The 21,003-nt window shown below is 37.9% G+C and overlaps 1 protein-coding gene across 3 annotated transcripts in view; it reads left to right on the top strand.

Moving 5' to 3' along the window:
* SPAG16 (sperm associated antigen 16) overlaps positions 1-21,003 on the top strand; it is a 722,158-nt gene that overhangs the window by 16,004 nt on the left and 685,151 nt on the right. For 2 of the 3 annotated variants that reach the window (XM_073306724.1, XM_073306725.1), the window contains exons 3-7: positions 58-185; positions 7,673-7,810; positions 12,095-12,202; positions 17,138-17,255; positions 19,048-19,117. In XM_073306724.1, the coding sequence (XP_073162825.1) occupies positions 58-185; positions 7,673-7,810; positions 12,095-12,202; positions 17,138-17,255; positions 19,048-19,117 (562 nt within the window). The remainder of the gene's footprint in view (positions 1-57; positions 186-7,672; positions 7,811-12,094; positions 12,203-17,137; positions 17,256-19,047; positions 19,118-21,003) is intronic. The other variant, XM_073306726.1, reaches the window with a different exon arrangement.

Consider the following 21,003-nt stretch of genomic DNA (forward strand, 5'->3'; position numbering starts at 1 on the left):
TCTTTTTCAGGGATTGCACAAATTTACAATAACAAATACTAAACTTTTTAATTTCAGGCTCAGCGATCTGTTCTGACTTCTAAGCATTCAGTGTCTGAAACACCTGAAGTTGTGGATGACTTTCTTTGCAATTTCCTGGTCAGAATGGGGATGGCTAGAACCCTTGACTGCTTTCAAACTGAATGGTAAAACTTTTAAAATGTCCATTTAACTGTGAGGACTCTGGAATAAATGTAGACAATCCAGCCTCTTTGTGCTTCAAAAGTCAAACTTTACTTGGAGAAACCTACTTTTCAAGAAAATAAGCTTAAGTTGAGAATGGAAACAATCATTTTAGGGCCAGATTTTTTAAAAGAGCTGAACCCCAGCAGCTCCAGTTTAGACACCTAAATGAAGTGACCACAAGTTCTCAGAACCCATAAGCTTCTATTGTTCTCACTTTTCAAAATCTGGGCACTTTTGAAAACCCAGCATATAGCAAGCATCAGGGGGGTAGCCATGTTAGTCTGGATCTGTAAAAGTGGCATGCATGCATCCGATGAAGTGGGTATCAACCCACGAAAGCTTATGCTCCAATACGTCTGTTAGTCTATAAGGTGCCACAGGACTCCTAGCATATAGCAGTTTCCTTGTCTAAATGTTTGGAGCATGTTCTATTGTGTAGTTACTTCAGTTCTTGAGGCAGAATGAGCACAACTTTTATCATTTTATCTGGTTAGAAAATTGTGATGGCTACCCTTGTATGTTTTCTCTTTTTAGTTTAAGTCAAATACTGCTTAGAAGAGTGACCTTGTGATTACTTACCTCTGGTCTCTTCTCTGTATTTTTAAGTGGCTTGTAGAGATTTTTTTGTCCCACAATTTTCAAGCAGAGGAACTGTATAGGAGTTCCATGCACTAATTTTAAAATATATATTCCAAGTCATATAATTTGTTTACTGATTAACTGTCAAAATGACACAGCTTCTGTGCGGGGGGGGGGGGGGGGAGAGCTATGTTATGGATCTCTAGGGGTGACTCTGCTGGCAAGCTTCTAATGATACAGCTTCCATTAGCCCATTTCAAGCCCTCCAAGTAATTTGGGTGGGAGGTGGGGATCCTATCTACCTGAAATGTCTAAGTCTTGCTTTTAAGGCCAGGGGGAATTCTTTGGGGGTTTTTGTTTGGGTTTTTAGGCTGATTGACAAGCTATTTTGGAAAAATGCAATTTGAAAAAAAAGTTGTCTTTTTCACATAATGAAAAGCCTAACGTTTTAGAAACACATATTTAAGGCTTGAAACTTCTTGCTTGTTTTATTACTCCCTGAGTCACTGTGTCTAGTTCATTGGACCAAGCCCCAGCCACTTGTAAGACATTGGTGTTACTGATACAGAGTTTCCAAAGGCAGGCATTGCCTGTAGAGGTTATGGTTTATACACTGTATACAATGTCATTATTTTAAATACATTCATTCAGAAAGAGCACCATTCAGGAGCCTGTGTAACTCTTAGATGGTAAGCAGTTGATGATTAATATCAGATATGTAACTCTGATGGCAAAAGACAGCTAATACTAGACCGATATAAATGACAAATTTGTATAGAACTGAAACTTCGCAAGTGTCATATCCTGTTCAGATTTAATCCGTGGCAAAGCTCCCATTGATTCTAAACAGAAGAGGATCAGACCCTAGTTTATGGGCTTGATCGTTCAAACCTTTGCTCACATGAGTAGTTCTTCCTCACATGGACAATACCTTTAACTTCATTGATACTACTTGTATAAGTAAGGATTTTCAGGATCGAGTCCTAGGGAATTAAGGCACTTCCTTTGTAATATATTTTTATGATACTAGCAAGTGGTTTTTTAAACTGGTTTTAAATTGCTGATTTACACTGTTAATGAGGTGAGAGCAGATTAGTGTTATCAAGTTCTTCTTTGAACTGGTACCTTCCTCTTGCTAATGTACAGCTGATCCATGCTGTGATCAAGTCCTAATGGGATTTAAAATGAGAAAATAATGAGTTGAGAACTTCTCCCATTTACACCAAAAGAGCTTGACTAATTTATCAAATGATCCACTTAAATGTAATAGTCTGCCTAAGATCTAATGCTGTATTAAATTAGACAAAATTATTAGTGTTTATATTGCAACTTGAGACAATAGAGTACTTAATTTGCTAATCTACCTTTACTTAGTATGGACAAAAGCATAGACTGGTTTGTGTGGCCATGCCAGACTGTGGGGGGGGGGGCGTGCAGAGTATGCCCTCTCTTTTGTATAGGCTACAGGTATTATGGGGTAGCAGTGTGAGTGGAAAGCAGACTCTGTAGGGTTGCAATATTCTCTTTTGTGCAGTTGTACCAGCACCCTGAGGGGAAATTCACTACACTGAGTATCGACCTAGTGCAGCATCATTCCTTCCTGGAGCAGCAGAGAAACCTGGAGGCAGATTATGATGGAGTCACAATCCCCCACCCAGGCTATTCAAGGGGCAGTGCAACAATGTGTTGCCCTTTATGCTGGCCAGACTATACGTTAAAAATCTAGCCCTATGGAAGGACAACAAAGGACAAAGATTTGCTTGCTTCATTGGAGGGCATTCAGAGGGGAACCCATTCTGATCTTTAAGGCCATGTCTTTTATCTATATATTTGTTTGTAACCCTATGCATTTGTAGAGCACCTATAACTTTAATGTCAGAGTGCACTTTACATATATTAAATCAGAAGTAAACAAAATCTTTCCCTAGTAGTGAGTATATAGTCGTCAGTACATATTACATTTTCACTGTATTGTAAATATAAACTCGTGCTACTGAGTGTTTAATGTAAGGCTGCTATGGTACACTGCAGTTAATGGATATATAAGTCTTATACAGCTGTACTGAATCTCTGTGTGTAAGAGACAGGCACAGCATGGCACTGCAAGTCTCCACTAATTTGCCTTTGTGATAGGTTGGAGTGGCTACTCTGAGGATAAAAGAAAAGGAGTAGTCTGCGAATACAGACTAACACGGCTGTTCCTCTGAAATCTGAGGATAAAGAGATAATTAAACTTCTATGCTCTGTTCTTTCTTGGCCTTGCTACTGAGATTTCCAATAAGAATGGTAGTGACACAGCATGTCATCTTAAATATTCAAAGTGTTGAACATTTTATCTGATATCCAAAGATAAAGTATCATGCTAATCAATCAATCCCCACATCCATTAGCTAACAACTGCAGAATCATCACACCACCCAGTTCCTTCAAAACTTTTGTGGGGACCTGAATCTGTTTTATGGCTTGTATTGCAAGCATATTGAATTTCATGATTTCAGGGAAGACACCAGTGGGCTTTAAATCATAACCTTACAGTTGGTGGTCTCTCTTCTTGAGAATCTCATGTCGTAGGTACTTGGGTTATTTCGAGTTAAACTGTGGTGAAGAGCTTGAAGAATGCCCACCTGTACTATGTACGTTTGGCTCTAACCACACTTTAATTTGTTTCACAATTCCTTTCAAAATTTTAAAAGAAAAGAGCGAGAACGATCTAGCTATAAATACTCTATGAATTTTCACCAGCCAAATTTAACATAGTAAGACCTAACCACACTTTCTGCTTTGGCAGCATGCTTTTCCCCTTTTCACTGAAAAAGTAATGCGACATGGGTTTTTAATGGTTGTCTTGGAGAAGAGCATGTTAATTTTAATGAAATACAATTAATTCTGAAAAATCTCTTTCAGGGTTCTTAGCTCTGCTAGAAGCTAACTTCATCAATTATCCATGTCCTATGTATCTTCATATAGAAAGTTGATGGCTTTCATACTAGGGCGTTCTGTTGAGAAATTTGCTTGACAAAAGGAGCATATATAAATTGAATCTCCAACTGGTGATATTGATGGTTTTACCCCATGACATTCATAGGTTTCTAGCTAGTGTAGCCAGCAGTTATGCAATGATCTGAGATATATAGGGTTTCTTTATTTTTTTTATCAAGTCTATCCCGAACACACAGCCTTGGAGAGCAGTACAGAAGAGTAAAGATTCTCCTCCTTTGTCCAGTGGTGGTGGTGGTGCTGTACAGATTGCAGTTCTAGGTGCAGAGGGGGAAGGGCACCTAACACTTTCCCATCATGATCAAGAGGGCAGAAAAGGGAGAGGCCATGGCTGTACTTCTCACACCATGTACCTGCCGGCAAATCTAACTGGGCATCAAAGGGTATCATGGTACACCTTGACTTGGGGGCAACTCATGTGAAGGGCTTGCCACACTGGGCCCGGATTTAATAATGGCTGTTCATAGTGTGCCCTACTCATACGCTTAATTTAGATGGGATAAATTCATTAATACTTTTCCAGCTATTAGATTAAACAAGGTCTATACTTTGGTGGTATGCAGCTTAGTTTCATTTGAGATTTTGAGTTTTGTTTGAATATGAAACATGAAGTTGTGAAACACCAAAGAATGAACTTGTGTCTAAGGTGCTGGACTGGGGCTCAGGAGATCTGGTATTAATTCATGGTTTTGCCAGGCACTTCCTTTGTGACTTAGACCTACAATTTCAAAAGCTATCATTAATTTTGGGTGCCCATCCTGAGACATCCAGGGCCTGAATTTTTCGGATGCACTGATTAGCCATGACTCCAGATCAGCCATGACTCTTGAAAATGAGGCCATTAGACCATAATCTCTGTATACATTGCTCTTCCCTTGTTTAAAATGGACATAATGTTCCTTGAAATCCAATGAGAGTTCTGATTAAAAATGAAAGTACAGTATGGTCCTGATTGATTTTTTGGGTGGGAATTTTCAATAGCGTGTAAATGTCTTAAGAACACAAGTTCTATTAAATCACTTAAATACATTTGAAAATATCACTCTTGTTGGAGAATGTTGAGAATGAATATATATATTAGTGTCATAGATAATTTTAGATGCAACCAAGATAATGAGACCAATTGTTCTCTTCCTCTACCTCTACTCAAACTGAAAAAGGGAGCTCTAAGATTCATTTTTACCTCACCAGAAAGCAGGGAAAAATTAACCCTAACTAATATGGGTTTCTTAGAATGATTTCTAAATATTTCAGGTCTTCCTCAAGCCATGAGAATGAAAAGTTAATACAACTAGATAGAAAGTGCATAGAGGAAAAAGACCAGTGAGTGGAGTAATCTGATATTACACTGCTTATTAACTGAAGGAAGAGAAAGAGGTTCATATTAAATATTATCTTTCCTTTGGTACTCTGACTCCCTTCCCCACTGGATTAGAAAGCTACTCTGTGTGGTTACTGCCAAGATTTCTAGTGCTAAATGAAAAAATAATGAGGAAAAGGGGAAGCCTTGCCTTGTGCTGCATGGCAAACTTAAAAGACCAGGACAAAATGGAGGTTTGAGAGTTAAAATAAGCTATTTAGTGCCATCTTAAAGTTCATCCTGAAACATGGTTTTCACAATATAAAATGCAAGTATTAACAAACTAGATTATCCAATGTTTTATTAGCATCAAATGACAAGACCATACATGGTCTGAGATTGCTTTTGGCAAAAAGAGCCCTTGATTTTAATGAGAGCTTTACTTAAACAATGAAATGATATGGTCATAGTTCCTTTGTAGGATAACTTGGGTAGTGTGGTTAGCCTACCTGATATCAAAAGCTTATTTTGGGTATGAAAACTAAAAGTGATGCTAGTGTTAATTTTAGCTTTGGTTAAATACTATTGAATATTTTCAAAGATAACACAAATCCCATCACTTTTCTGATGGTAAAAAGATGCATGAGTGACCGTCTCATTCCTAGCTATGAATGGCAGTGCCTACTCCTCTGAGGAACCGTGGGTAACCCAGAAGTCACAGATAAGCAATTGACTTAGGCAGAGCACATACACATGGAAACAATAATTTCTAACATTCACCTTCATCCTTTGAAACTTTACTCCCATTGGAAACAGCCATATTTTTTTTCAATTGCTGAGATAGCTGATCTAGATGGTTTACACCCCTTGTAGGATGGTCTACAGAACTTCTAGCTTTCTCAAATGTGTTTTATTGATCTGAAAACCATAGCAATGTTGCAATTATTCATTTGAAACCTGCTGTTTGGGTCCAGTTCAGGAGCTAGTGTACAGTATATCCTTCCTAGTTTTAATTTCGGCTGCTGTTGCCAGGCATACTAACTGCATAAAACAGATTCATAAAAAGTATATTTGCCTTTTTGGTGCAGCAAAACATGCTGTTATGATTTCCACTAGCAAGTTCAGCCCCAACATATCTTTCTATGGCAATCAGGTTTGGTAGACCCAAGGATTCTAGGATAGATCCTCAACTGGTGTAAATTGATGCAGCTCCATTGAGCTGATGCTGAGCTGTTGTAATTTGGCACAGCTCCTTGGAGCATAGTTTCACTGACCTCAAAAGAACTATGGCAACTTACACCAGCTGAGGATCTGCTCCGCTGTCCCTGAGAATGGAGTCAGGTTACCCAGTCAGATCCAAGAAAGCAATGTACTGTACCTCTGTGCACTAGGGAGGACTCTCTGTGGCTGTGGAACCTAGGAAACTTCTTTACAACCTCTACTGGTACAGAGGCACCTTGGGTTAACTGGGGCCCATAGGATCTTGAGTTTGTGTATGGATGTGTTTTTTAAAAGTCTTGGCAAATCTTGAAGTTCATATTCTCTCCTAGCTCAACTAGAACTCTGACAGAAGCAAACACGTAGGAGATACTGTTCTCGTGGATAGCATCATCTATCTTTTCATAGTGTCAGCAAGCCAAAGTGGAATTTGCCCTTCTGCTGGGTGATTCTATATTTCCGGTAACAACGCACCCATGAGCTGAATTGCTCTAAAGAGTTGGAGGTTTAGACTGGGTAAAGTCATAGACACTGTTGCAAGAATGACTGAGAGGCTGCATGAGTACTATGCAAATGTACGTGGCTGCCTAAGAAGCACTGTTCACTGCCTAAGGTATGGCTCGGTCTGCAATTGTGGAGCACGGAACAGGTTATAGAGTTCTACATCACAGAAGCTCGTAGGCTCAAGATTTGGCCGGCTAGTAACAAAAATGTATAAATATCACATTGAACAATGGGAAATGTGTTTGTGATTAGCTGATTCCAAAATAATGAAGGAGAAAAATGTAATACTGATATGAAAGAGTGCTATTAGTAAAATGAAGGACAAGATGTTTATGGGGACATTTTTCCAGGTAAACTATGAGTTCCATGCTTGGGACAATTGATAGGGTCATTCATCCACATATTCCATAGCTTTGTTTGAGTCCTAGAGGCCTTCAGAAAAACAAGCGTGTTAGAGACTACATGACCTAAAAGGACTGTGTGTATCTTTGGAAACTGCTACTTTTAAAGGGGTACAATTTGAGGTGAATATTTTTTCTTTAAGCTTTCTTTTGAAAGCATAGACCAGAAGAAAGGCAGGAAAAGAACAATTGTTGAGGTTAAGGCAGTATGCCTCAAATAAGATGTGTTTTAAATGTTATGAAAAAATGCTAAAATGAAGGGGACCAAAATAGGGCATAACATAGAGTGGTAATATCACTAAGTCTGAGTATAAATGAGAATTTTTGATCAAGGCTGCTTTGTGTGTTAGTGATTATAGTTAATGTAAACATGAACATGGGAAGGAAAACACTGGGGAGGGGGTAAAGGAACTTAAAGTAAAACGTCTACCCATTTATATTATTCTAGGTATGAACTGATGCAGAAAGGTGCAATTGAATGTAAAGATATTGGATTTGTCCCAGATATGTACACCTACAATCAGCATTTGGAGATGGAGAACAGAAGATTAAAGAAGGAATTGGAAAACTATAAACTGGCTGCCAGGTATGTTAGTTTTAAAGGCATGCTACTGCCTCCTTTTTTAAACAGCAAATGCTCCAGATAAAATAAAATCAAACTCCTTATGGAATTAATACATTTCTATTTTCTCTGTGCCTCTGCACATTCTCACTTATGGATGAGGTGCTGAATGAAATTGCCAAATATCTCTCAGCTCTGTCTAGAGAGCTGAGTCTGAATTTCTTTTGTGTCAGTTTGTTTGGCTTTAGTTGATAATATTTTAAAATCCAATAGTCTCAACAAAATACTCCACAGGATTATGAAAATGTAATATGTAGGGATAGATGAAAAATTACCATATAATGCTATGCATCAAAATGCTACAAATTGTCATATTGCAACAAGTTGGCATGTAAAGGAGAAGAATAATTCCTTATTAAACACCTGATCCTGTAGTCCTTTCAAATGTAAAACTTCTATTGTTTTTAGGTTGTTTAGTAGGTAGGTGTGTAAATATATATGTTTACATTTATTGACTGTGTCTGTGCATATGGATCCACAGTAGCTGATTTTACAAGATACTCAGTAATTTACATTCAGACTGTATAATGGAGAGATGCAGCAGTGAGCTACACTGCAGTCTTTTTTTTGCTAACTCTTTTCTGCATTTGTGTTCAATGTTGAATTGCACTGACAACTAATGGGCTTTATTGGGAGATGAACTGTGAGTAAAACCATCCCTTTATTCTTCTGTGCAGCCTCCCTGAACCTTGGGGGCGGAGGAGAGAAGGGAGGACCAGGCAACTAGCTACTCCCATTTAAGTAGGTAGGGGAGGAATGACAAGCTGCAGTCAAAGAAAGAAAAGCAAAACCTTAGCCCTCTGAAATTTTTGTCCGTTTGCTGGTATCTTCTAAAGATTTTTCCTCTGTAGAAGAAAGAATGCTCCTCATTTGCACAGTGTAATAATGAACTTCTGGCTCATCAGGGTAGATCTTCAGCTGGTATAAATTGTCAGGTCCATTGACTGCAGTGGATTACTGACACTGTACATCAGCTGAGGCTCTATTCCTTACATCCCAAGTCCCAGTGCTGAGTGAAATATACTATACCACATATTTCATTTGAAGATTTCTATGATCAGCCTTTTTTCCCATTGGTGATACAAAGCTTTATTTTTCAATGCTTCCAGCTGAACATACTGGGGGAGTGCTGATTAGACGATAATACTCATTATACTCAGTGTATCAGACAGAAAGTTTTCATGGTGAGATGCATCGCTGTGAAATGTATTTGAAAATAGCTTCTAATTAAATTAGTTGCTTCTGAGCTTGCTGCTGTTGACAATCCTCTTGCTGAAAAGGGACATTAGTTGTGACACCACCAGTATGGGGGCCCAGTGTAAGAGACTGCAAACCAATTTCCTTCTGCTTTAATGTTGTTTAACTATCATGGGAAGAGTGATAGTGTCTAAAACTAAATCTAATTTTGTTGTTTTAATACAGTATGAAAATGATTGTACGGCAAATGTAGACACACTTATTAGATTCCTACCTGTTACTCAGACACATTTCACCATGGATTTTCAACATTTAAAAAGAAATTCTTGATCAGTTTCAATTCCTGTGCACAATAAATAATACATTTTTAATAGGCTGTCCAAAGTCTGAAAGCCTCTATCTGCCTACTGAAATAACTAGGGAAAACATTAAAAGAAATACAGCATGTGTGCAGAAATGCCCCTTCCACTCCAACAATACCTCCGCAAACATTAATTACCATGCAAAAACTTTGTTAAATTGAAATTTAGGCTTATTAATTTTAGGGAATTTTTTTTTAAAATGAAGTGTTCTAGTTCTAAAAATTAAACATTTGAAAGTCATGGAAATCAAACTTAAAATTGTGTTTATTTTGAAGACTGTAGAAATGTGGAGAGGAAAAAAACCCAAACTATCTTCATTCTCCTTCTATCCCTTGTATTTTCCGGACACAATCCTAGGCTTTGTATAAATGAGTATAGTTCCATTGAAGTCAAGTTCTGATTGGTTGGCAAGGCAGTTGCTTTGTCTTCAGCTGTAACACTTCTTTTGCTATAGCAAGGATGTTGTCTCTAGCTGTATAGTGGACGAATAAGGAAATGCTGAAAACATGAACTCTGAAACAATGTATTTGAATACATTGATTTATTTGTTAATTTAAATCCATCTATTTAACTAACATATACATGGAGGGTTTGATCTCAGCTAGGGTAAAGCAGCAGAATTCCATTGTTCTGAGTGATGATTTACCCTTGCTGAAGATATGACCTTCTTTGTATATTAGTTACTTTTCAATCAAGTTGTATATCATGGTTTCAAAGCCAGTTGGAATATTAAATCTTGTTATCCTGGTGATGTGAGATGCCTCAAATCTCTTTAGGCTTTGGCCTTTGATTTCAGAGGAACCTCCAGTCTTATAATCCTGTGTTTTACTTGCAGCTGTAAATATTTTAAATCATTTCCCCTACTGTTTAAACAGAGGCTATGGACTGTGTGTGCATATCTCTAACGGTAATCAGATTTAATGTGCCCTTCACCACAGAGAACCCCAACCACTATGTATTGCAAAGAGTTATAAAATTTCTAGCGCCTCATGTGGTGGGAATGTATTCGGCAGCTGTGATGATTGCTGGATGTATAGATCTTTGATCTGTGTATGCATTGTAGTAATACTTACCAGTGAATACCAGAGCTTTAAATCTGATTACATTTACATGGTTTACAAACGTCGGTTAAACTAGCCTTACAGTGTCCATGTGAGGAAATCCATTATTCTTATTTTACAGATCAGAATCTAATCTACTTGTGGCACAAGAGATTAGGGTCCTGACTTTCAAAACTGTGCATACAGTTATATACCCTGTTTGCAGCTGAAGTCTGACTGTCAAAGTGTAAAACCTTCCTCAGAATTGATGATCATTTAAAAAAGAGAACCCTTGCTTGACTTCCTTCCCACTGCACCAAAAGCCCATACACATTTGCTTGCCTTTGCCACAGAGAAAAACACCTTTTTTTGTTTTATTATGTGCAGCACTTCATACAATGATATGTGCTGCATACAGTGTGTAGGTAAAGGCAAGACGTTGGTGTAAGTGAGAATGTGTGGTTTCTGAAAGGTTCCTCTTTATATTACAGATGGCTCAAAGTTTGACAATCCCAGCCTAGTTCTACAAATAGCCCTGCTTTTTTTCTCTAATTCTGTTTAGCTAACTGCTTGTGAAGGGAGCAAGACTGACAGCCCTTACACTAAAATCTCTGACATATGTACCCACCAAAAGGGATAGAATTGGCAATGCCACCAAGAGAGTGGGATCTGAACCACCTACCTACTTTGACCTGGAAGGATCATTTTCACAAAAATGGTCTTTGACAGCTAAGTCTTCAGTCTCTCATCTGAGTAGCATTGTGATGGTGTTCTTTTTTGAGCAGACACAGTTCAGGAGAAAGTAGATTGAGGCCACCAACTTTTTCTTCTCATTTCAGTCACTACCAGTCTGGGATGGATTTGAATCCATGATTTAGGGTTTCTCCACATCCCTGTAGTCCTAATCCCAGGGCAGTGTAAATAGCAGTGGCTACCGAAGTGCTGCACTGTAACCACACCTGCAGGATCCACAAGGGGAAACTAAAAGGTTTCTACTTAACGTATTCCTCTTCAAACAGGACTACAGTAATGTGAACAAGGAACCTCCTAGTTTGCCCCTGCGGCATCCACATGGAGGAGTTACAATGTAGCACACACTGCTATTCACAGAACTGTAGTCTCAATTACTGGACAATGTAGACATAGACTTAGAGTTAAAAATTCTGTATTCCATTATCCATCTCTTAAATCAGTCTCCCAAGTTCCTGTCTTCAAGAGATGGAATTACAAGTTTCACATTTCAGAGTAGCAGCAGTGTTGTTCTGTATCCGCAAAAAGAACAGGAGTACTTGTGGCACCTTAGAGACTAACAAATTTATTTGAGCTTAAGCTTTCATGGACTAAAACCCACTTCATCGATGCATGCAGTGGAAAATACAGTAGGAAGATATATATATATATATATAATACACACACACACACACACACACACACACACACACACAACATGCAACAATGGGTGTGATCATACACACTATAACGAGTGATCAGTTAAGGTGAACTATTACCAAGCCTAATTTAATGGTGTCCAGTTTGCAAATTAATTCCAATTCAGCAGTCTCTCGTTGGAGTCCGTTTTTGAAGTTTTGTTGTTGTAATATTGCGACTTTTAGGTCTGTAATAGAGTTTGACATTGTGGTTTCATGCAGCAAAGCTAAGGAGGCTCTGCAAAAAATACAGAAAGAACGTGATTTCCATCGAATGCACCATAAGCGAGTGGCCCAGGAAAAAAACAGGCTCATTAGTGATATTAAAAGGTAAGCAAACTGATCTTTTTTTTTTACTGTCATTTAACAGAAAGCTAAGTGAGTTTGAGTTGTTACTTGGCAATGTTATGTCATGGCTGAATTTTAAATTGTTAGACCAAAGCAGTTCTGGTAATTGGCAGTTCTGCCCATCCTTGAAAGCCGAGAAATGATAACCTAGGCCTCTAAAATTCAAATGTCTCCAGCGTTTCAGAAATTGGAGGAAACCTCCTGGGATGCAGAGAAAGGAGACATACATACATACATAGACTTATTTTTGGTACATAAAGCATGTAACGTTCCTTGACTGTCAATTCCTTTTTTTTTTCATGGTGATTGAACAAGCTCACTTATTTGTTTCAACTTGAGTTAGATACAACTAAATCAATCTTCTTTTTTTAAAATGTCATTAGTTCTTGTTCTTGACAGTTGTTGTCTATGAGTTGAGCTAATCTGTAGAATGTCATGATCTGCTTCTTTTTGTTTCTTTTGGGCATTTTTGCTGTACTAATGTATACAAAAAACTGCATAGTTGTAACTTTTATCATCTCTGCTTTCCATGTTGCCTTCCTTCCTTTGAAAGAAAGGATTTCATTTTGACTAGCTTTTTTTTTTAAGCTACATTTGTATTTTAGAGAAGGATCAGTAGGCCCTCTTGATAGGTAGAATGAAGGAGAAGGATTGGAAATATATAAAAGCAAATAGTACTTTGCACCTAAACAGTATCTTTCATATGAACAGCTCAAAATGTTTCCCAAAAGGCAGGTGATATTTATGGTAGTCTGGAGTGCAATCCTATTCAGTGCGGGGCTGGGTCACCACTGAAAATTTAGGTGCCTCACTGTACTTTGCTGTTGTAGCTTCCAACTTTGTCCAGCAACTCTTAGTTTGTCAGCAGCACACCAGCCACCCTTTGGCTTCCAACAGCTTTGGCTACTACTTGCAGGGTGATCCCCAACACACACTCCTGGTCCTGAATTTCCCCCCGGAACATGTGTTCTGTACTGTCCAGCTCTCTCCAGGACAATTCAAATATTTTTAGATCCATTGCCCCTGTAAGGAAACAATATACAACAATTTGCTACTTTAGTTGGAGTTACCCAAATAATTCACAACACTAGATTGGTTCTGATTAAAGAATAAAACAAATTTATGTAACTACAAAGAGAGGTATTTAAGTGAGTACAATTACAAGGCATTAAAGTCGGAATTGGTGACGAGCAATTAAGAGAAAATGCTTTCTTATTAACTAAATTTAACAAACCAGACTTGGTGCAAGGTAAAATTCTTACTACATACTCTCAGCAACAGGGCTGACCAAATTGCAGGGCAGGATCTTTTCCAAAGTCAAATGGCTGCTTCCTTCGTCATCTTAGGTGAAAAAGAAAGAGAGATAGGTAGGGAGAGAAGCTTTGGGGTGTTCTTGCCCCTCACTTTTTATAGTCAATTCCCCCTGTGAAATGCATTTTCCTGCAGGTTACCCCTAGATAAAATTCCTTCCTGCTGTGAGGATGGAGACTAGGAGTCTCATGGTGAAAAAGGATCAATGCTGTTGTTTGTTAAAGTGTAGATCGATGTGTTACTGATCCCTTTCTTTGCCAAAAAATGACCACTTAGCAGGTGATTGTCAACTTTGACATCTGACTAGAGGCACCAGCTTGGTGTGTTTTTTTTTTTTTTTTTTTCCTTTAAGAAACAGGTTTATCCACTCCCCAGATTTGTCTGGTAACCACATTTGTCATAATTTCAGATTATGTTAATAACTTTACATATAATGTTGCTACATACATTTCACCATGATATTATTTACCAGTGAGTTATTAGTTTTCAAATGATACCTCACAAGGCATATTTTCTACAAGTATCATTGCAGTAATGTGTAGGGAGTGAATATAGGCGAGCATTTTGGTCACAATATTATTCCCATTTTACATATGGAGAAGCTGAGGCACAGAATGGTTGAGTGAGTAATTCAAGGCCAAACAACGTGTCAGTGGCAGATTTGGAAATTTCGCACTGGTCTTGTGGCTCATAGCCCTATGTTCTAACCGATAGACAACAAAATATCCGATAAAGCAGGAAGATGTTTTTAAAAGTAGCTTTAAGATACGAGTGGGAAACAAATACTTTGGTGGAGCTTCAATATTGTCAAAGAATTTGTTGAAGAGATCTGTGAGCATCACATTACATACCTTCTTGCAGGTGCTGTATTACAGCTGACAAAGTAACTTTGTCCCATCGAGTTCTGTGTGAAGTGCCTTGGAGTGATCTATGATACCTTATCACTGTGTGGCTAAAGTTCATGGGTTGAAGTCTGGCCCTAGATTTTTTTAAATTTATTTTATCATTATTACCATATATGAACTTTCCATAGAAGTATTTAATCCTATTTATTACCTTCAAAAGACCCATTAGTGTTTGGTCGATCTCTTATCATTTTCTGTGTGTTAATTCTGTTCAAAGTCTAAACGAATGGTAATTATATATTATAAAATCTATTTGATATTGATGTAAGGCTGTCTGTCACTGTATTCATTCAAAGGATTTCTAATACTTTACTCCTCCATGCCTCTAACGCTGGGGATCCATTATTTTCCAAAAATGAGCATCTGGCTGCTAGTGGTAATTGTGTAGCTAATGTGTCCTTTTCAGAAGCAATAACCTCCTTTGGGCTGTGACCTAATAGAACAGGTTCTCTGGGTGGTCTAAATTTTAGTTACCTTGAAAATTTCTATGTACCATTTTCATCGCAATCACTATCATTTTAAGGTATGTTTGCACTTATGGTGGCCTGTAGCGTACGGATGCTGCATGCGCAGCTAGCATGGGTATAAATAGCAATGTAGATGGTGAGACACTGCTTAGGTGATAGGGCCCTACCCACCTGAACCCTAGGGTATATCTCCTACATGGCTCTCTACTTGCCCAAACAGTGCCTGCCATGTCTCCACTGCTATTTTTAGCAACGTTGTGTCCTGCTGCCTCACACTTGCTGGAGCCTTTCTCTGCTGTAGTGAAAGACTCCAGCAGCAGGGAAAGGTTCCGGTCATGCCCCACTACTGGAGCCCTCCATGCTTCCTCCCCCTTCTGGAGCCTTTCACTGCCACATGTAGCTACACACTGCAGTGAGTAGGGATGCTGCCTGCCTTTCATTGCAGCATGTAGCTATGTGAACCCTACGCACCATCCCAAGTGTAAACAAAGTCCTAGGTCATTCCCACCATATATAGAGAGAGGTCCCTAATTCCTCCACATCATCTTCTGCAGGATTTATGATTTCCTTTTTTGTATATTATCCTTATTTTAAATGGAGGGAAGTACTATTGGTAAAGTATTGTGTAGTAATTTTCCTTAATGATTAAACAAATAGATGAGCTATTGGCTTTCCTCTGGATATTTTCCCATTGTTACGAAGTGATATCTGGTTTTTAGATCAATTTTTCTACCAAGGTAGTCTTATCTTCTAAATCAGTCAGTAACAAGTTGTTGTACCTTGGGAATCAGGCCCTTTTGAGGTGGTCTTTTCATTAATTAGTCTTTCTATCCTTGTTAATAGTCTCCTGAAACTTGAGCTTTCTACCTGGGATTTGAACTGCTTTGGGTGCAAATAAACCCAAACTGTTATATGAATATTCCCTATGAGTTCTTTAGTATTAATTTCCATAATTTCATCATTACATAATAGCTGCTGCTCCTGGGAACTTTGTGCTCCTCTGCCTTTGCTAGTATTACCTGCCATTCTTTGCTGTCCAAGGTTAGGTTACTGACCAATACATCTATACCGCAAAACCAAAAAAAGCAAAAAAAAACTTGCCAGCAAATCTCAGAGCCCAGGTCCACTGACTCAGGCTTGTTGGGCTCATGTTATGGGACTAAATATTTCAGTGTAAATGTTTCCCCTTGGGTTGGAGCCTGGACTCTGAGACTCACCCACCCTGGATGGGTTTCAGAGTCCAGGGGCCAGCCCAAGTGGAAATGTCTACACTGCTATTTTTAGGCTTGTAGTGTGAGTCCCAGGAGCCCAAGTCAGTTAACCAGGGCTCTGAGATCCACTGCTGCAGGGATCTGTGGTGGTTTTTTTTTTTTGTTTGGGCGGGGGGTGGGGTTACGTTGTAGGTGATCACCAATCAACAGTGATAATTCTTTAGAATCTCTTCCTTGAGTGGATCAATTTTAAAACAAGCTTTGGGCCAAATCCTGGGGTTGCAGATGTTAATTAAGTACCTCTCAACACCTTTCATGATTTTGGCTGACTCACATTTATATGCATTTTAACTTTACAGTCTATCTTACTGCAAGAAAACTCCCAGTTTTGTCTTTTTGCCAGCATTCTGGCAAAACACAATATACTTGAAGTTGTTAATTTGTTGTGTATTGAGCTGAACAATTTCTCCTGAAAAATAAAGCATTCTCATACTTTGATTCATGAGTTGGTATGGGTGACTTAGCTTCTTGTTAATTTGATGAAGGGATCCAAATGTAGTTTCTACTGTAATTAATGCTACAAAATTTTATATTGTAGCTGATTTCTCTAAATTAGTAGCCTACTTGGTTGTCAAATCCTATCTGCATTTTTCTTTCTCCTAATGAAATAACATCCATCTACAAGAAGGAAGCAAAGATTAATAAAGTTTAATGTATGTAACAAATTTAAAGTATTTTGAATATTAGGGGAGTTGCTGAAAACAGAAAACAAAACTGGATAGATTACTTCAAAAGGTTTTGGTGGCAGGATATACAGATCCTATTACTGAAAAACTGATATATACTTATTTTTTTCCTTGGCACTCCAGCGGGGTGGTTGCATGCTAAGTAACACTAGCTGTGTTTTGACCTTCCTACATTTTATTCTTCTCTATAGTACATGGGGAAAAAGTTATTTAGGTGGAAATTGCTGATTTAACTCAGTCATCCTTTAAAATACATTTTGGCTTTTATTGTTCATAGGCTGAAGGCACATTATGCATCATATGAGCCAATGTTGAAGCAGTTGACTGAAAAATACCAGACTATACTGAGACAGAAAATGCTAACCAGCTTGGAGAGAGACAGAGCAGTTGGTCAGGTAAAAACATGGTCAACTACACTAGCAGAAACATAAAAAGAAAAGGAGTACTTGTGGCACCTTAGAGACTAACCAATTTATTTGAGTATAAGCTTTCAGGAGCTACAGCTCACTAGGCAGCTGATTCATATTTTTTCTTTAAATAAGAGTAGGATAGATTATTTCTGAGTTTCATGTGACTATTTACAAATACTTTTGAAGTTTTTATAGGAATCTTGATGCTTTAGTTTAATGTACCCAGACAGAATATTAAAGTCATATCTGCCTTCAAGTGCCCTGCTGATGTTGTGTAGCTGAAGAGACAACGTTTTATTAATGGTTTAAATTGGAAGTACTTACAATTAGCTCAGTATCAGTGAGACAAAATCACTAATACAGACTGGAATTTGTCCTCCCTAATAGGCCAACCTTAAGTTGAACAGGGCCTTTACTTGGGCGAAGGACTGTGTTAAATTATCAACAGGAATGGGCGTACTGGAATCTTCTTTTTAATCATTCTTTCAGCTTTCATATTTGTGAATGAAACATCAGAGAACTATGACCTAGTCAGAGGACTTACACTGAAACTTTATCAAAGTACTATAATTTTGATGATCTATTAATCCTTAGAGCCCTGCAAATCTGTGGATATCTGCAGACATCTGTGGACCATGTTTGTGGATTGTGGATCAGATATGGATACAAGTATTATATCCACGCAGGGTTCTCGTTATCCTTTATGGATACTGCACAGGAAACCATCCTTAAAGGTTATTAGCTGCCCCAATAGTTTTAATTAAATATTGTCAGTCAAAAAGCTTTAAAGAAAGGTATGTCAATTTATCTCCAATAGTTTCAGGTACTTCAAAGCATGCCTGTAGAGATGCAGTATCCATAAGCTTCTAAGATCTAAGCCTTCTAAGATCATTGCAAACCTTCAAATAATTTAGCTCAGATGCTAGAGAATTAAACAGTGCATTTTTCTACTTGGGAATGATCTTAAAACTCTTGCTTCCTGAAGTAGTAGGTACAAGAGACAGACACCTTTGTACTTCAAATGGAGAGATAAAGATTGTGTTTTGCTCGTCCCTGGCCCTTTTAGTTTCATCTGATCTATAGATTGGTGTAGATGATATCTTGCCCCTTTAGCACAGGGATGGGTTGAGAACAAATGTCTACATGAAGGAAAATGTCTTGGAGGAAAAGAAGGGTTACGGCCAATACATTGACACCCAGAGGAAGGGATCAATCATTTTAAATGCATAATAAGATTTATCTTGCAAAATCATCCTCTGATGCAAAGAAAATGAAAGATCTTATACATGACCGGTCAGTTTACCACCTACTAGGCTACTAGAATGACAGGCATGCCTTAATTTACAGTACCATATTGTGTGATCAGTTTTATTGTGACAATGCTATGGGCCATATTGTGTCATCAGGTTAACTTTTAATTCAATGAGAAATTATGATTACAAGTTGATGTCACAATATGGCCATAGCATTATCTATATTTGATTGTTTTAATAAATATGCAAAATTCCCACCAGAAATTCTGGATGGATTATTTTATATCGTTGGATTAAATATTTTAAAAATGAGTTATATTCAAGCTATTTCTTGAAAAGGAATGGAGTGAGATGAGTAATTTTAAAATAGTTATATAGTTAAACAGAGATCTCAAGTTAGATAAATCAGTAATTGCACATGGTATTTACTGCTTATTTATTCATGTGTGTTCTGTCTTCTGTACTGATAGTTATAGGGTACAAAAGCAAAGTCCTCATAACTGTTCTTTATTTTTACTCTTTAGGTTACAGGTTTACAAGCTACATTACAAAATTTAGAATCTGGGCGTGCCATTGAGATCCCTGTGACTGGAGGTAAAACATTCTGTTAAATGTGCACAGACTCTGAGACAGGCATCTAGTTTAATTCAGAACCTTATATAATACAAAGTTTGAAATAAAGTGGAACCTTGATTTTACAAACACCAGTCTTGTGAACAACAAGTTATACAAACCATTTGTCCAGGTGGGGAAAAAGATAATCACATAATAAAAGGATGTCATTGAAGAACAAGTCAACATCCCTTCACATTCCAGTGCTTTCAAGGCATTGAAAATTGCCTTGCAGTGGTTTGAAGGACAAGAAGAAAGTGATGCAATGCATCATACTGCAACTTATGCACGATACCAACTGTAATTTTAAGAAGCTCAGTTTAGTTTTATGAACTCCTCAATCCCCAATTAGTTCATAAAATAGTGGTTCTACTGTCCTTGCATTTAATATGTGTTACTAGCTGTTTTAGTGACAGCTACAAACTAAGGATTCAGTTTTGTAGTTTTATCACTGAATACTTATTCTCACATTTAGTTCTACTGAGGACAATGAAATTACACATATCAGTAAGGACTACTTTGCCTGAGTAAGCGTGGTGGGATCATGACCTAGAAACCTAACTTTGGATCTGATTCTGCTATCTGGTTCACTGTGTAGAACATAAGCAGGAGAGCAGTCTCCTCTAACTCAGTGTAAGGTTGGCAGAATTTGATGTCCTGAGAGCTTTTAAAAATTCTGGTATTGTAGAGCTCAACAACTCATTCTAGCATATTGATCTTCAGCGGAGGCCTTTAATAATACAGGATATATAATACCTTCTGGAATAACACCTATATCTGTATCTAAAAGAAGTACTTACCCTGTAATTTTGACAAAAGGAAGAAATTAGTGTAAATATTCAGTGATTTTTTTTTTTTGTAGCATCCTGTGTGAAAAATGTCCTTTTAGGTGCTTTATATCCCATGCTGTGCTTTTTAAAATTACTTCAGGGGAAACAAGGTCTGGAAAGAACTAATAGCCAAATCTTCAACTTTTTGGTTTTTCGAATTCCTGTATTTGAGTGAAGGGGACAGCAAGTATTTCCCTAAACTATTGAGATGACTTTTATTTAACTCTTAATGCAGACATTACAGCAGTCCTCTTCTTCACTGCCATAAATCCCTTCCCTTTTGGTCATGGTTTGGTTTGTGACTCTTGATTTAAAGGATGCATATTTTCACATTTCAGTTTGTTGCAGTGACGCTGAACACCCCTGTATCTACACCCTACATACCGTTGTAATAATCTTTGTAAAAAAATGCTGTGTGAGGTATCATTTGAAAATAATAACTTACTGGTCAATAATATTGTGGTGAAATGTATGTAGCAATATTATAAGTGAAGTTATGAATTTCCCTGTATAATACTAGCACACATTCAAAACCACACAGCCCTTCCTAGGTAAAAGTTGTTAAACAGGTCTATTATAAACATAGGGGTGTGCATTTACCTCAATTGACATGTAAGTAGTAAACAGGATACTAAAGGCAGTGGGGGAAGAGGATAGCAGGAAGAGAACAATTTCGATTTCAGCAAACACAAAGGTGGGACAGAAAAGCTCCTGGAGCTTCCTTCACCATTAGACTCCATATTGCCACCTTTACTGCTTGAATGAGCTTTACTTTGAAGGGTAACCCTCAGAAGAATCCACTTCAAAGGTTCACTGGACTGTTAACATGGGGTTCTTTGCCCCTTTCTTTATCTCTTTCACCTAAGAAGACAAACACACCAACATCTTTAGACCTCTTGGAGAGATCCTGACCAAAGTCATTCACTGTCTTGCTGGAAGACTGTGGGTGAGAGGCCATCTTGAACAAAGCCTTGAACCAGAATTTGCTAGATTACATTTTAGACTTTTTTAGATGCATGTTTTCACTTGCATTTGCTT

This window comes from Lepidochelys kempii, chromosome 11 (assembly GCF_965140265.1).
Source record: "Lepidochelys kempii isolate rLepKem1 chromosome 11, rLepKem1.hap2, whole genome shotgun sequence".
NCBI classification, from domain to species: domain Eukaryota; kingdom Metazoa; phylum Chordata; order Testudines; family Cheloniidae; genus Lepidochelys; species Lepidochelys kempii.